Genomic DNA, 18,236 nt, shown 5'->3' with positions numbered 1-18,236 from the left:
CTGTGCTGCTTCCTAGACACCACCTCCCATGAGCTCCCTGGACTCTGGCTTGCATTTCAGAACTCCATGATTTAGTTTCTGTTTGAGCACTTGGACAATAATAATTTTACTACAAAAGGTAAATGTCTTGTAAACTAATGGGAAACATATTGCTTGGCAAAGTTTATAATGTCAGGATTTATGGCTCTAACGCCGAGGGTCTCTCTGACCTCGAAGATAACATAGTGAAACTGTAATGTGCTCTAAATGACTCAGTGTGATTTTTTATTAGTTCTCGTAATCACCCCCTATTAATTTGTATGCACATAATAAGCACTCACCTTCACAGTCTGTCCGGCTTCGGGGCCATCCTAGAAATAGGAAAACAAAACAAAAAAAAAGGAGGTGAGAACAGATAGATGGTATCTCCTGCTTATTCAGAAATACCGCCTATTAATAATTTAGATCCAATTTCATTGTGTGTTAATTTATAGTTTCCTCATGGGGACCATGAGCTTCAAATGTGTGGAACCTGACAGTTCTCCATTTCTGTCTGAGAGTGAGAAGTGATGTATACAAATGATTCAAATTGTCCAGTGAGCCAACCCCCTTCCTACTTTTCATGCTCTTTGCTTTTGGCTATGGTTTTAACTGCATTAAAGGAAGACTGGAAATGTTTGGGGAGGTGAAGTATCATACATTTTGGTTATCTTTAAACCAGATGTAGTTTAATTAATGTCTGATGACTTTGAGTCTCAGTTTAGGAAATCTGCTATAAACATAATCCATTGAGCAAGAATATGGGCTCTCACCTGGCAACAGCAGGGAGAGTGGGCCCTTCCTGGCTGTTCTGACCTTGAGAGAAAAGGTGGAAGTGTTTTTCTAGCTGGACTCTTTCCCTAGTCTGGGTTCTCCCCTGGGATTTCTAAAGCTATTTTGACAAAACTATTTGTTGAAATAGTTGAAAATAAGCAAACAAATCCAAAAAGCAAAAGTAAGTGTTCATCTGGTTTGGAATAGCAGAGCAAGCACTGTTTTTAAAATCAGAAATTTCAAAATTAAACTAGAACTCTGCAAATTTAGGAAAGTCTTTCGACTCCTAGGACCCAGATTACTTGGGGAGAGAATGTGCGCCTGCTGTAGCTGAGATGGGGCACCCCTGTCTCATCAGTGGCTTTCAGACCTGTTGGTTCTCAGTCCATTCGTGGGTCCTAAAGTCACCCTGATGGGTTGTGATCTGCACTGCTGACAAACTACAGGCAAAAGAAATCACGTAAGAGGAGAAAAACAGAACTACTGTGTTGGCCAAAAAGCTTGTTTGGACTTTTTCTTTTTTATGACATATTACAGAAAACCCTGAACGGACTTTTTTGGCCAACCCAGTGTCAGGCTGCATGGCGTGCTCAGTCGCTCCGTCATGTCCGACTCTGCGACCCCGTGGACTGTAGCCCACCAGCCTCCTCTGTCCATAGAATTCTCCAGGCAAGAATACTGGAGTGGGGTAGCTGTTCCCTTCTCCAGGGCATCTTCCTGACCCAGGAATCGAACCCAAATCTCCTGCATCTCCTGACCTGGCAGGTGGATTCTTTACCACTGAGCCACCTGGGAAGCCAACATTACACAGCACAAAATGGGGAAACATTGTCATGGGAGAGAATTCAATGTGAAAATGTGAAAAGGATGAAGACTAATTTCTGAGCTCTCTGTATACTCACCTGCATGGAAAACGTGAGCGAGGTGCCCTGGAAATGCTTCTCCACCACCGTGCCGACTCTCTGTGCTGCCTGAAACAAGTCAGTCACTTCTTCGGGACTCATGTCTCGGAAGCGCTCCACTGGCCGGAGGGGACACACGAGGACATCTGCAGTGAGGTCTGTTAAGGTACATTCTGCTTGCTTTAGGGAACGTTTTCGCCAAGAAGTTTATACCCATAGCACTGAATCAGGCCCAGGGCCTGAACTCACAAAGGCTAAGGGATGAAAGAACAAATATTTACCAACCACTGAACTCCAAGGACTTCAAACAGAGCTGACAAACACGGCTAATTATACTCTGAAGGAGAAGCTGCGGTGCCCTGAGAAAGTTCTTGTAAGAGAAAAAGACATCAGTGTTCAAAAAGGCTTAAGTGCCGACTGAAGTAATTATGCCACGAGGCACGATCTATTCTGGACTGTTATCTCCTGAACTCTATTCTGAAGCTCAGTCTTCTCAAGCAGCCAAAGGCTCTGGGTTGGAAAAGCAACTGGAATATTTATGTGGTTTTTCTATGAAGAGCATCACAGTTAAGACTTTAACATCAAAATCTCTCTAGAAAAATAGCTAATGAAAAGATACTAGCAGTTTTCTTTTTTAAAGGAGTATAGACATTCTGAAAATGTACAGCCAGCTTCATTTATATAACAAGGAAATGTGCCACATGGCTAAGCAATTTAGGTTGTCTGCTTGTGCAATTGAAACCTTCTTAATGTATTCTATTAGTCGGACTAGTCAACATATTTACATTATTGGTCTGAACAAACAAGAGTCTAGAGAAAACGGATACATGTTTGATCATTTGTGGGTAGCAAATAAATATTCAATGTCATACCATCGATAACATTTCACTTCCTTTTTGTATTTGAACTCATCATATATGTATGGTCATATCCATAGAGACACGTACACATACATATGTATACACACACAAGCTACACTGAATCTCTTGTTTATTTTTCAGGTACCAGCAGGAGAAAAAAGCTAATGTTCTTTTCTGTGTCTTTCGTTTTTCTTGTTTAAAAAAAAAAAAAGCATGCTTCTGCCTTGAGCCAAGGAGCCGAGGGGCATAATAAAACCACAAGTTTGCAATTGCCTGTCTCACCAGAATATCAAGCATTTTAGCTCCCCATACTATTGGTAGGACTCAGGGCCCAGGGGGAAATGCACTGAGCTCAGCTGGGCGGGTTTGATTTCCATAAGACAAGGGGGGAAAAGAAAAAGAGAAAACTGATTACTTTTGCTCATAACCAGGAAATTCATGTCAATGGTAAACTAGGAAAAGGAGTATTTGTTTAATCTCAGTTCATTTTTCAAGAGAGAAGAAGGGAGGCCTTTACCCACAGGGCATCTGATACTTAAAAAGATAATTATCCTTCTTTGCAGGGCTGCTTTATTATCATGGGTCAATGAACCATTTAGAAATGAAGAATTTCCTTTCATTTCCTTTTAGCAGATTGCCAGCCTCCACTCCCAATGAGTTGTTTTTTTTTTTTTTTTTTTCAGTCGTTGTTAAAAGAGACCTTTCCCAGTCTTCCTCCTCTCTGCTTTAATTTACACCCTCCCTTAGGCTCTGACTTCACCAAACCACAGCAAGTGACAACTTTGCAAGCTTCCAACAACATTCATAATTACTGTGGTTGGCAATGTCTACACACAGCAACGAGGTGGGGAAGGGAATAATATTTTATTTAAACAACTACTGACTGTGAAAATGGGTGGAATGAACCTGGCAATCTTTGTATCTAATGTAACTTTAGTAATATAAATAACATCTAAAGCGTTTTTCATTTTCAATGTCATAAAAATCGCAAAACCTGTTCATTTTGCTTGCCTGATGCTAAAGGTTTAGCTTAACCTAATGTTTAATGACTCCAACTGTTTATGAAACTGAACCAAAATGGCTGAATTGAGGTATTTTATCTTGTGTATACCTAACTGCAGGGTGATATATCATATTCATTTATCATTTTAACTGAATACTAGTAATACAACATGTCACAAAACAGTTAAACAGACTTAACACATTCTTATTTAGGTAAACATTTTTCATCAACCCATTTAGGCAATGTTGTCCTGACGTAATAATCCCAGCAACCCAACCCTTTAATAAAAAGTCATCTTATCTGCATATCACACACACACACACACACTCGCGCGCGCTGCTGCTGCTGCTAAGTCACTTCAGTTGTGTCCGACTCTGTGTGACCCCAGAGACGGCAGCACACACACACACACACACACACACACACACACACACACACACACACACACATATCTTGATGCAAAAAAAAAAAGTGAAATGGAGCTTACTGTCAAACGTGCTTACTTCGGCTGGTGGTCATACGTATGATCACTTCTTTGTTCTGTTGGGACCCTAAGGATGGCCACACAGGCATCTAAACCTAGAAATGACCCACACAGGTGGGCTCCACGTCACTCTATAGGGAGGCAGTGGGGCCTGGTGTTACACACAGTGGGGGTCGGCAGCCCCTGGGTGCAGTGTGAGTCGTTGACCTGGCCAGCAGCAGACTTGCCCAGCAACACACTCCCTGGGGTCATTCCAGGCACTAACTGGGCATCAGAAAGTCAGGATCAATGATCTTTCCTCAGTTCCTCTACAGCCAGAGCGGAGCCTGAGCCTCCCCCACAGCGTGGGCTGCGTCCTGAGTGATGCTTACCCACCTTCCGAATCTCTCTTTCCTCACCACTCTCTGTATACTATGTTGTTGCTGTTTAGTTGCTAAATCGTGTCTGATTCTTTGAAACTCCATGGACTGTAGTCTGCCAGGCTCCTCTGTCCTTGGGATTCTCCAGGCAAGAATACTGGAGTTGGTTGCCATTTCCGCCTCCAGGGGATCTTCCCCACCTAGAGATCGAACAGCTTCCCCTGTCTTGGCAGGCGCATGCTTTTCCACTGAGTCACCCGGGAAGCCCATGTATACTAACCATCTGCGATATTTGCTTTCTTTCTGTTCTTCAAACACACTAAGCTCTTTCCTAGATTTGGGGGGGTTTGTTCCGGTTATTTGTTCTGACTGGATCAGTTCCCCCTGATCTTCCCATGGCTGCTTCTAATTCAGATCCTAATCTGAATGCCAGTCTCTCAAAAGAGCATTTAACTGCTAGGGTGTTTATCTGCTACCTGTAATCACTCTCCCATCCCCCTGTTGTAATCTTTCCATAGCCCTCGCCACCAGCTGGCACTTTTGTTGCTTCATTACTAAGTATCCAGATGAGAATGGAAACTCTGCACAAGCGAAGCGTGTGTCTTGTTTACTGCTAATTTATCACCACCTACAACACCAGAGATACTTAATATGTCTTGCTGGAATGAAAGAATAACTAGCAAACCAGATCTTTGCATCAGACACTTCTGAGTACTAAGATCCTGATCAAATGGTGATGACGTCCAGTTACTTTATGATCATCTACATGAGACTGGGATAGTCTGCAATTGCTGCTGCTGCTGCTAAGTCGTTTCAGTTGTGTCCGACTCTGTGTGACCCCATAGACGGCAGCCCACCAGGCTCCCCTGGCCCTGGGATTCTCCAGGCAAAAACACTGGAGTGGGTTGCCAATTCCTTCTCCAATGCATACAAGTGAAAAGTGAAAGTGAAGTTACTCAGTCGTGTCCGACTCTTAGCGACCCCATGGACTGCAGCCTACCAGGCTCCTCCGTCCATGGGATTTTCCAGGCAAGAGTACTGGAGTGGGGTGCCATTGCCTTCTCCAATAGTCTGTTTTTAATTCAAAGACGTGTATCCTTCACATCTAGCATGGTTAGAACTAATGTTGGATGAGAGCTAGAGAAATGTCAAATCATTTTTAATGTAAACTAAATTTTCATGTGAGCCCAAAGGGAAATAAAATTATAAAGGTAAAATCCTTTAAAAAAAAAAAAAAAAAACACTCTTTTATACCTGGAAAATAGTAGTTCCTTCCTAGAATACTCAGGATCTCAGACAAACTTTATCTATTAAAGCCCACACAGCAATAAAGGCCCAGCATGTTCAAAAAATATTTTTTTAAATGAAAAAATAAAATTAACTCACAACTCTCATATTAAAAAGAAGAAAATAGCATGCTACCCTAAGACAGTGGGCACCATGTGCTCCATGTTGTTCCTAGACAAACAACTCAGGGAAAGCAAATTAATCTTGAAGAAGAGCAGACAGCTCTCAAAATTCTGCTGCCACTGTTTATATGCCAATTGGTTTAAGGTAATATCACAGATGCAACATAATTTAATTTGAAGACTCTTAGGCCTTATTAGTGGGCAAATCCCATATTACTCATCGGCTATAAGAGCACCCTTTCTCCTGGGTCCTCTTGGTACATAATTAACACCTCTGAAGAGACTTTTCAGCCAACATGCATGCTAACCCTCCAAGAAGGTAATCTACTCTGTTGAATTTAATATGTTTATCCAGTTCTCATCTTGTCTGAAAGGCTGTGAAAAAGATTATCAAATGGGATCTAGCCTCACCCTATAATCTAAAGTATAGACATTAATTTAATGATAACTTTTTTTTTTTTAAAGAAGAGAAGATGAACAACCATGATTTAGTTTCCGTGGTCAACCAAGGGATTTCTCAAAGCTGAAGAAAGTCAACAAAGGCATTTAAGTTCAGATGAGATTTACAGTCGACTTCACAAATAGGAGTGAACCAACCAGAGGGTTGGCTGGCAACCCATTCATCCATCCGTCCTACGTCTATAGCCTGCTTTCAGTCTGGGGCTTGTGTGAAGATCTAGGATGCCAAGATGAACGCAACAGAGTAACTGGCTTTGAAGGGTTCACTCTCTATTATCCCGAACTGTCATGTAACATTAACAATCTGTTACGACACAGAGAAAGTGCACTGTTAGTCGCTCAGTCATGTCAGACTCTGTGACCCCATCGACTGCAGCCCGCCAGGCTCCTCTGTGGGATTCTCCAGGCAAAATTACTGGAGTGGGTAGCCATTCCCTCCTCCAGGGGATATTCCTGACTCAGAGATCGAACCTGGGTCTCCTGCACTGCGGGCAGATTCTTTACCATCAGCGCCACCAGGGAAGACCATGATGCGGTGAAGTGAAAGTCGCCCAGTCGTGTCTGATCCTTTGCAACTCAATGGACTACACAGTCCATGGAATTTTCTAGGCCAGAGTACTGGAGTAGCCTTTGTCTTCTCCAGGGGATCTTCCCAACCCAGGGATCGAACCCAGGTCTCCCACATTGCAGGTGGCTTCTTTACCAGCTGAGTCACAAGGGAAGCCCCACGATGCAGAGATGAGTGCTATTGATAGAAATCAGCACAGACTCTGTGGGAGCACAGAGGAGGCAGATCGAACTGATTAGGGGTCTTAGATCAACTTTTCAGTATGGTCCTGCATTTCCATCTTCTAAAATCAGAAAGTATTTCTCCAAATTTGGACCAGAATATTTTGTCCTTGAAAATGACCTAGCAATGGATGCATCAAAGTTGCCGGGCATTCTTCCTTTGGCCAAAATCACTGTTTTGTTTATATGTGTACTCTCTCTCTCGTTGAATTCATCTTTCCAACAAATCAGTGGAGTACTATTATAATTCCTATTTTTCAGATGAGGAAATTACAGCTTAGAGAAAATAAGAAATATGTGCACGAGAGCACACTCCAGATGAGACTAAAAGTAGAATTCAACTCAAGCCCATCTGAGTCCAAAGTCCATGTTATTAAGTATAGCTTTTCGATGTTATACTTTTTATAGGTTTCATGCCTCAGTCTTCGTGAGTCCTCTTATTAAAAGCATGCCCTCCATTGCCAGAGTCCTTCTGTCCATGGAAGAGATTCATGCTTTTCATGAAATACAAATATACTGTGCAAAACTGCCAAGGGCCAGAGAAAACTCAGCTTCAAATGAAGAAAGGAGACATATAACCCTACAGTGGAAGGGGGCTCAGTGCTGGGCAGAGGAAGCCTTGAGAATGCCCTTGATCTACCAGGGAACTGTGAACAATGGGATCAAGAATAAGAGACCTATCTCATATCAGCGGGAGCAAGCCAGAGGGATGCAGAGCCTGTGTTTTCGCCCTTTTCCAACTTTGAGCTTTAGTTTCTTCAAGGTATCTTGGGCTCCCTTGGGCTGACAGATGTGAGGAAGATTAGATATTGCAGTCAATGTCAATGAGTCAGGCTGTCAGATGAACTGAAAATCCCATTGCTTGTTAGACAGTCTAATTATTGGGAGCCATTGACTTTCTCATAGTATCATCTGTATCACCAAGGACTACCAGAAACTGGATAATGCCTTTTCTTTCCCTCTTCCTCTCCACTCTCACCACCAGTCCAGAAGTGACTGTCTCTGTCCTTTTGGATGAACATGTAGGGAGTTTTTGTCACATTAAAGTGAGGTGGCAACATTCCAGGCCCTGTCCTGAACTCTTACTGACACACAGCCAATTCAGAATACTCACAATTCAGGAAAGAAATCAAGTGAAATGCCTAAAGATACTGTGCTCGTTTGTTCACCAATAAAATACAAGAATCCCTCCCATGCTACATGTCCTTTGGCAAAGTGACTTTGCTGCTCCTCTCACCAAGAGTTGGAGTCTATTTCCCTTCCAGTTGAGTTTGGGCTGGTCTTTGGCTTGCTTTGATCAGTGGAAGGTGATGAGAGTGTTGCTATGTGACTTCCTGAAGTCAGGCCTTTACGGACTTTGCAACTTCTAGGGTTTTTGTTGTTGTTATTCTTTTGGAAACCGGAGACCAATAAGCTCTAAAAAAATCCCAGCTAGGCTTCTGCAGAAAAATTACTAAGTCATGTCCCACTCTTTGTGACCCCATGGACTGTAGCCTGCCAGGTTCCTCTGTCCAAGGGATTTTCCAGGCAAGAATACTGGAGTGGGTTGCCATTTCCTCCTCCAGGGGATCTTCCCGACCCAGGGACTGAATTCACATCTCGGCACCGGCAGTTGGGTTCTTTACCGCCGAGCTACCGAGGAAGCCCCACCTCTGAGCACTCACCACCCACAGGAGTGTGCTTGTCACAGGAGACCCATATATTCTCTCTGGGGGCTTCCCATACCACTTCATGAATCAAAAAAAAAAAAAAAAAAACCTGCAAAGGTCTGGTGGAGTTGAAAACAAAATGAGATGCTGTAAGAGTGAGAACCGTCCCAACTATAGCAAATAATCATTACTGTTGCTGCATTTCTGTTTAAAAATTTTTGATAAGTTTGGAATTTGCTCATCAAGGATAATAATTGATGATTTAAAAATAATCTTATGAGCATTTCCATGACGAATATGAACTATTTAAATATAGAGTCATGACAGAGAAATGGAAATGTACTGATTCTGATGATTAATTAAAGACGACAAGCAGAATATTATTCTCAGAGTTGCTCAGGCTTGCTCCCATTTATTTTTCCATATCTGATCTATTCTAGGGATTCAGAATAGAAAAGTCACTAAAATAAATTGAACCATCAAAATATTACTGATTCTGATGAAGCTGATTAGCATGTGTATGTATGAATATGGAGTAAGTCAGCATCAAATAATATGATGAAGAATTAAGGACAAAAGAATCAGTTGAACGAATTTTAAAAAATCTGTATTCATCTACGAAGATCGGTATGTCATTTAATGACAAACAAGGAACATTCCAGCTTGTACTGCAGACTTCCACAGACCCTGTAAAATGAATTATTTGCTCTAACAAATAATCCTAGTCCTTGCAAATATTTAAAATAATTATTAATTCACTTCAAAAAACACCAGGATGACCATGAAGTATTTTTAAGAAAGATTCAATTAATTTGAGTTAAGTAGCACAGTTGAGAAGCACAGTTGCAGAGTTTTGAATCAAAGTAGGTGGCATCTCAAAAGTCATCTCCTACTCACGATGTAGGGACTTCTGTGACATTTTTTTAAATAAGAAAGGTAGAAATATTACCCCCAAAATTAACTAATATAATTCTAAAGAAGCATATTGATAGTTTGGGCTATACATTTCTTTACTGGATATGAACATATCCACTTCAGTAACTCAAAGAAGACTTCATGGAATATTTATCAACCATAAATATAAATGGCATGAATGTAATTTTAACAAAATTTAATTTCCAGAGTATGATACATTCCAGGACAATGGAATTAAGATAATGACAGCATTCTGTTCATACCTCGATCTTAGGGCAAGCATCTTACAAGTGTCCTCTAGAATTCTCATGTTGTGTCCTGGAGAATGCTTTGAGCCAAAGACACAAGCCCTTAGTCATCTGTGGGAGAAGAATCAGATATCTTTTTTGTAATAGATCTGCCCTGAGCAAACCCCAAAACTTCTGCACTGATTTGGATGCTCAGAGGGGATAGCCACATTTGTAGGGAGAACTAAATGGGTGACTTTCACAGTTGAAGCTCAGTATTGAAAGAACAAACAATCCAATCAAAAAATGGTCAGAAGACCTAAATATACATATATCCAAAGAAGATGGCCAAGAGGCACATGAAAAGATGGTAAACCTCACTAATCATTAGAGAAATATAAATCAAAACTACCACCTCACACTGGTCAGAAAGGCCACCGACAAAAAGAAAAAAAACAAAAACAAAAAACTACAAACAATAAATGCTGGAGAGGGAATAGAGAAAGGGAACCCTCTTGCACTGTTGGTAGGAATGTAAATTGATACAGTCACTGTGTAAAGCAGTATGGAGGTTACTTAAAAAACTGAAAATGGAACTACCATAAGACCCAGCAATCTCACTACTGGGCACATACTCTGAGAAAGTGAAGAGTGAAAGTCTCTCAGTTGTGTCCGACTCTTTGCAACCCCACAGACTGTAGCCTGCCAGGCTCCTCTATCCATGGAATTCTCCACGCCAGAATACTGGAATGGGTAAAACACTGTAATTCAGAAAGACACATGCACCCAACTGAAACCTGTGATTCAGAAAGACACACACACCCCACTGTTTACTGCAGCACTATTTACAGCAGCTGGGACACGTGAGCAACCTAAATGCCCACCAACAGGTGAGCAGATAAAGATGTGGTACCTATACATGATGGACTAAGCCACAAAAAGAAAGAGAACCGGGTCATTTGTAGAGATGTGGATAGATCTAGAGTCTGGTGAAAAGATTGTAGTACGTCAGAAAGAGAAAAATATCCTATATTTAAGCAGATATGTGGCATCTAGAAAAATGGTACTGATGAAACTACTTGCAAGCAGGAATAGAGACACGAGATGTAGAGAATGAGTACGTGGACATGGGGGTGGGGGGACGAATTGGGAGATTAAGACTGACGTGTGCGCACTGCCATGTGATGACTTAGAGGGCAGGGATGGGGCGGGGTGGGATGGAGGACCAAGAGGGAGGGGATACACACACACACACACACACACACACACACAGAGCTGATTCATTTTGTTGTCGAGCAGAAACTAATACAACACTGTAAAACAATACCCCAATAAAAAACAAAAAGAAATCAAAAACCTCAACAATAACAACCCCCCAAAAAAGAAAAGAAAGCAAAATGAAAGAGGCGCCTTCACCCAGAAAACATTCTCGTGCAGATTCTTTGGTTTAAATTTCACATACTCTGTGAATATTTCACGGAAAAAGAATCCTATATGATCCTAAGAGAACTGGAAAAGAAACAAGAAAAACAAGTTGCATGCTTATATTTAAGTATGTGGGGAAAACATAATATCAGAAAGGGAAGGAAAAAACAACATAACACTTGCTTGCTGCCTACTATGTCCTAATGATAATCAGCAATCCTTTGAGGTAGATAATATCATCCTTATTTTCCCACATTCAAAAGTAGAGAACAAAAAAAGTGAAATTACACATCCAAGGCCACACAGTAATAAAGTGAAGAACTTAAAATAGGGTCATGCATGAAAATCAGCCATGCTGTTTCACTGCCTCCCAAGGTCACAGAAGTCTCCAGGTACCTGGTCGAGTGTTTACTACAGCGGTTCCCCAGAGGTGAACCTACTGCTCCCATGAGGTGTTAATAGACAGTACACAAGAGAAAACAAAGCATTGGTGTGGTCAAAGAAAGTTAAGAAACACTGAAATGAGGTAAAACAGGTTTCATTACAGTACAAGTCATCAAGATAAACTATGTACTAATGTGTATTCCTAACTTCAAAAAAAAAAAAAAAAAAAGGAGAGAGAGATACTAAGCAGTTTTTCTTATATTTTTTTTAATAGTAAGACTACTTTTTTTTTTTTTTTTTGGTAGAATATTGTATACAACAAGTGTTTCAGAGGAATTTTGGTCTACTGAACTTCTTTCGGGAATACTGAGAATCCTTTACCTATACCAAGAGATAGATGCCTGAAGATTTCTGTGTTGTAACCAAAAAAGTAGAGCACATATCCTAGTAATATGAGCAAAGCAAGAGGGCCTTCTGCTTCATGAAATTCACTGAGAAGCTGAGCATTAAAATACAGTGAATAGGACATGGCAGTCATTGGTGCAAAAGGCTCACTATTTCTCTTTCTGTCAGGTCTAGGCATGTGACAGAATTATACTCCCTGGATCCTCATGGTTGGGTAAAGTTGAAGGAATTCCAGCCAAGGAGTCGTGAGCAAAAGTGATTATGTCACTTATAAACTAGAGCATTTAACTGCCAGTATGAGACCTCAAAGCTCTTTTCCCTTCTCCAAGCCAACCAGCAACGTCACTGTGTCTTTGGAACTAGGACTAGAACCAGCCAGCCAGTGGGGTGGGGGGGGCTCTGCTCATCACCTGTTCTCCTAGCACAACGCCAAGTTTATGAAATGGGTTTCCTCTCTTCTGCTAACTCCAAGTAACCTGTGTGGCTGCTTAGAGCAGTCTGTTGACGAGGACTCTGAGGCCTTGGTAGAGATAAGGAGGGAAGAATGGGGAGAGATTTACTAGTTCAGTGATGGACAGAGAAACCTGGTGTGCTGCAGTTCATGGGGTCGCAAAGATAGGATTTAGCAACTGAATATCAGCATACAAACAAATGATCTGCCACTCTCTATTTAGGGCAAAAGGAAAGACTATTTCCAAGACTCTTTCCTCTTCCTTAACAATATGGAATCATTCCTCACTCTTACAACATCTCTAAGTAATTTGTTATGAAAATTCAGTATTCTTGGTATGGTCCTAGAAATTCACAGAAGCAAGTGAACTTTAAATAAGTATGGTGAGGAGAGTACTGACAAAGAACTTTACTGCCACACAGAAGTATCTGTCCATAACGTGCCAACATGGGCATAAGAATACAACGTAATGACAATGCCATAAAAATGCTCTTAGGTGTTAAGAGTTGGAGAAGAATTTCAATAGAAGAGGAATGGCGTACACTCAGCAGCTGAAAGAAATATTTAAGGATTATTCCCAATGAGAGGTTGAAAAAAAAACAAAACCAACCTACATATACACTCTGCTGTGAGAATCACTTCAAAAAGTCTGTGAAAAGCTTTTTCGTCTAGTATAGATCAGAAAGTAATGCTAAAGATCTGCAATTCATGGGAGAGCTGCTGGAAACCCACAAGCAACATAAATAATTTAATAGCACTTTACCATGTGAACATTTATATTCTACCCAGTTTGGGAATAAGGAGAGCTCACGTTCAGTATCTACTTCTAGAGGGTGGCCAGATCGAAATCCAGCTGTCTCCCTGTAGGCAGCATCCACCCAGGGCAAATTCCATCGGGTCCTGAAAAGCACAGATTTCAGCTTCAGACTTGTTTATGCCCCTCAAGAGCCACTGAAAACTCCATTTCTCAGGAGATCTTCAGTGTGGACGGAGAAGCCAATGAAGCACCCTAATATCACCGTTCACATACTATGTGAAAGCAAAGAACAAGCAAGCTATGAATTATAGAATAGCAGAGACTCCTTAATGGGAGAAAAGAAATAGAAAATGAGAGCCAGAAAACAGGGAAGAAGACATTAAAAGGGAATATTTCGCAGGTAAAGGATTCTTAGAAGATAGGAAACATTCCCTAGCAGTCATGTTCACCTGGCATCCGTGGTGTTCAATATAGGATAGGCCTTTAATGAATATTCAGTGAATGAATAAATGACATGGATGCTTATTCAATGCTTAATCTAGAAAACCTTTCTTCCTAAGAGACTATAGAAACTGACCAGACTCAACTTACTAACATGAAAATTACTGAGGGAAATACAGTTAAAAAAAAAAAAAAAAAAAAAAAAAACAAAAACCCTAAGTTCTAAATTTCTAATCTAAAAGACACCCAGTTAAATGTAAATTAGTGCAGCCACTGTGGAAAACAGCATGGAGGTTCCTCAAAACACTGAAACTAGAGCTACCATATGACTCAGCAATTCCACACCTAGGTATGCATCTGGAAAATAAAAAAAAATTCCAATTCGAAAGGATACATGCATCCATGCATCCCAGTGTTCATAGCAGCATTATTCACAACTTTCAAAGTATTTAAGAAACCTAAGTGTACATCAACAGATGAATGGATTAAAAAGGTATGGTGTGTATATATACACATACATGCATACAGTGGAATACTATTTAGTCACAAAAAGAGAATTTTTGCCATTTGCAGCAACATGGATAGACTTGGAGGGCACTATGTTAAGTGAAATAAGTCAGAAAGAAAGATAAATACTGTATGATATATGGAACCTAAAACACGTAACAAACTAGTGAACGTGATAAAAAGAAAAAGAAGCCGACTCACAGATACAGACAACAAACTAGTAAAGCAGGCCTGTTCCCTGGAGTTGGCAGTTTGGATTAATTCTGCATGCCTAGGGTTGCCTCCAAAACATTTCAGCCAGTGGGGACTGAAGGTTTGTGACAGAATCGGAGTTCTCTTTCCGAAAGATCACTCTAACTGTGTAGGAAAAAAAAAAATACATCTCAATCAAAGCAAGGATGAAAGCTGAAGGCCACTGGGGATGTCTTTACCAGAGACTAGATAGGAGATTGAAAACAGGCCTGGATAATGGTGGTGGCAGTGGGGTTGCCGAAATTTTAAGACATATTTCTGAGGCAGGAGCAATAGGACTTACTGATGGAGGTGAGGAGCAAAGGAAAGAGGGGGATCAAAGAAGACTCCAGGGTTTTGGCTGAGGAGATGGGTAAAAAGTGATGTAATTTAGGAGATAGATGAACGGAGTCTATGTCATATGGCTCACTGTTTAGAGACTCTGGCTTCCTGAATTTGCATATTTCCTGGAACCAGCTAAACAGACTTTCCTAACCTGGGTATCTAGATGGACTCCAGGGCTCCTCTGAATCTCCTGAAACTGTTAACAAAACGGAATATGGAGTGCAAGCTTGTATGTATCTATTGTTGTCCTTTGGTCTTCATAATACAAAAAATTATTAGTCTCTGGACCCCAACGAAGATAAGAATCACTGATTTAAATTAGCAGAATTATCTGAAATTCATCCCCGAGAGTGATTATAAACAAACTCATGCTTCTATTCATTTTAGCTTAGACTCTAATAGACCTACTCCTGAAGAGTGAAAAAAAAGTTTACTGTGTCTGAGCAACTTGTTCACAAGAATGAACCCTCCGCAAAAGACATACTAAAGATTTTTTTAAATAGACTAACACTAAAGTCATTTTAATCTGATTCAGCAGAGAGCAATTTAAAACATGTCTCTTTTAACAAAAGACAGCTGGACACATAAAGATAATTGTGTGATTCATTCAAAACTAAAGAATAGGCTAAATCATTTACAACAATAAAAATGCAGAAAACCCTACCAGGAAAAAAAAAAAAAAAGTGAAAACTCTAAGTAGCAAGTGATTTCCAAATGCTTCCAAAACAAGAAGCAAAAGACATTTATTGTCACTCTGGGACTTCCAGACTAGAATAAGCTAATCAGGCATCCTCTAAAAACAAAAAGATAATTCATAAAAAAAAAGACTTCAGCAATTAACAACATTGCCAAAGTGTCAAGAAAGCAGGGTTTTTCAAGATAGTGATTTGTATGCAAATATAGCTCAGCGTTTATCACTAAACCTCCAAAGCCTGCAAAGGGAAAAAGTTTTGTTCTTTCCATCTGCTTAGACTCTTCTCCTAATAAAGTCAACTACCAATGACAAAAGAAGCTCTGATATCTCTAAAATAATAATAATAGAAGAAATGCATTTAGAAATACAGAGTTTCAAACCAGAAACACATTCAGAGTCACTCTTTCTTCCTCAGATCTCTTAGGTTGGTTTCATTGTTAACACTGGGTTAATATTTATACTAGCTTTGAGGTTTATAAGGTTTGGGGGTATTGGAGCTGTGTGTGAACCTCCCTAGAGGTTCAGATGGTAAAGAATCTGCCTGCAATGCAAGAGACCCAGGTATGATTCCCAGGTTGGGAAGATCCCCTGGAGAAGGAAATGGCAACCCACCCCAGTACTTTTTGCCCAGAGAATCCCATGGATTGAGTTGCAGCATAGTCTGCAGTCCATGGGATGGCAGAGTCAGACACGACTATGTGATTAATTTACTTACTTTTTGCATTTTAAGAATAGCATATTTCAGGCAATAAATGAAAGCATAATAATAGTTGCTTAAAACAAAGTCAACAGAATTCCTTCAAGACCCCTTTCCGTTCAGCACACCCCTCTTTGCCTCTTGGATATTTGACTTAAATACTGTTGCTCACCAACACCGGTGCTATCACTTAGAACCTGGAACTTCACTGACTCCACATTTAAAACTTCACCCTATTCTTCCACAGTCAATTTTTTCATATTAGCTCTGTCACTATTTTCCTTCCCTTTACAACCTAGAACATCACTGGAGGCAGGGTCCAGGAATTAGTCATCTTATAATTTCTTTTTCCTCTCTAGTTTTAACTAAATTTTTCAAAACAAGATTTGTATATAAAAGACTCTCAAAACACAAAACAAGCCCTGCAAAAATATTTAAAATACCTAAGTTCGGTTAGACTTCATATCTTTTTCCGACCCTCATTTTTCAAGTTTTGTGCTTAGACAGCATATAATATTTCCTATGGTTTTTCCTGTGGTCATGTATGGATGTGAGAGTTGGACTGTGAAGAAGGCTGAGTGCCGAAGAATTGATGCTTTTGAACCGTGGTGTTGGAGAAGACGCTTGAGAGTCCCTTGGACTGCAAGGAGATCCAACCAGTCCATTCTGAAGGAGATCAGCCCTGGGATTTCTTTGGAAGGAATGATGCTAAAGCTGAAACTCCAGTACTTTGGTCACCTCATGCGAAGAGTTGACTCATTGGAAAAGACTCTGATGCTGGGAGGGATTGGGGGCGGGAGGAGAAGGGGACGACAGAGGATGAGATGGCTGGATGGCATCACGGACTCAATGGACGTGAGTCTGAGTGAACTCTGGGAGTTGGTGATGGACAGGGAGGCCTGGCGTGCTGCAATTCTTGGGGTCGCAAAGAGTTGGACACGACTGAGCGACTGAACTGAACTGAACTGAATGTTTCAATTAGGAGACTAAATAAACTAAAAGGATCCACAAAAATACCAATGAAAATGTAAGATTCTGACATATTTTAATTTCATTTGTATATAATTGAAAAAAAATTAAGCATGCCTAAGGAAAGCAAAAATTGTAGAAACAGATGCTCTGGAAATTCTGTAAGAGTTTTACGTTTATACATTGGCATGCCTCCCACAGGATCCTAAAACTCACTCCCATATTCGTTATAGGCTTAGATAATACAAACATATCCTTGTCACCCAACAGTTTCCTGGCATGGAGACTTAGACACAGGCCTCAATTTTTCTCATTATCAACATCACATCACTTGAAAGAAAGCTGAAGTTTATTTTTTGTTTGTTTGTTCTGGCTGAGCCACACAGCTTGTGGGATCCTAACTCCCTGACTAGGGATTGAACCTGTGCCCTCAGCAGCAAAAGCATGGGGTCTTAACCACTGGACTGCCAGGGGATTCCCCAGAATTGAAATTTCTTGACTCTCAGTCATTGGTTAAATGTCACATATTTCTTACTGATGACTAAATGTTCCTCCAGTAGGCTGCAATTTCAAGTACTATGCCACAGAGTAGAGAGATTCCATCATTAACATTTCTATATAGAAAAAACACAAGCCTCTCTATGAAATGATTGCTGTCTGACTCTTTGTGACCCCATGAACTGCAGCACCCCAGACTTCCCTGTCCTTCACTATCTCCTGGAGTTTGTTCAAAGTCATGTCCACTGAAAAGATATGCTTACTCAGAATCTCATCTGGTTCAGCTTAACAGATGAAAAGGGGGGCCGAAAAAGAAAAAACTGAAAATTGAGAGGAAGCAGTATTACAGATTTTCAGTGTTATCCATATCCCACGTCGCTTCTTTCAAAGCCCTACCAATGACTGGTCACTTTGCATCTAATCATTCAGTCACACACAGCCAGCAAAATATGTAGTTACCAGTCTTCTACTAATTAAAACTATAAAAATAAACAATCAGAAGAGGCAATTGGCCAACGAATATGAAAGCGCAACAAATAAACAAAAAGTGATAATGCCAAAGTGAAATTCCAGTTGCAAGTAAA

The 18,236-nt window shown here is 40.6% G+C and overlaps 1 protein-coding gene across 10 annotated transcripts in view; it reads right to left on the bottom strand.

The window, feature by feature from the left end:
* FHIT (fragile histidine triad diadenosine triphosphatase) overlaps positions 1-18,236 on the bottom strand; it is a 1,568,898-nt gene that overhangs the window by 311,072 nt on the left and 1,239,590 nt on the right. For all 10 annotated transcript variants that reach the window (XM_060402023.1, XM_042235723.1, XM_060402025.1 and 7 more), the window contains 2 exon segments: positions 1,695-1,840; positions 321-350 (listed from right to left, as the gene is read on the bottom strand). In XM_060402023.1, the coding sequence (XP_060258006.1) occupies positions 321-350; positions 1,695-1,840 (176 nt within the window).

This window comes from Ovis aries, chromosome 19 (genome assembly GCF_016772045.2).
Source record: "Ovis aries strain OAR_USU_Benz2616 breed Rambouillet chromosome 19, ARS-UI_Ramb_v3.0, whole genome shotgun sequence".
In the NCBI taxonomy this organism is placed as follows: Eukaryota; Metazoa; Chordata; class Mammalia; order Artiodactyla; family Bovidae; genus Ovis; species Ovis aries.
This window is presented reverse-complemented; position numbering and strand designations above follow the sequence as displayed.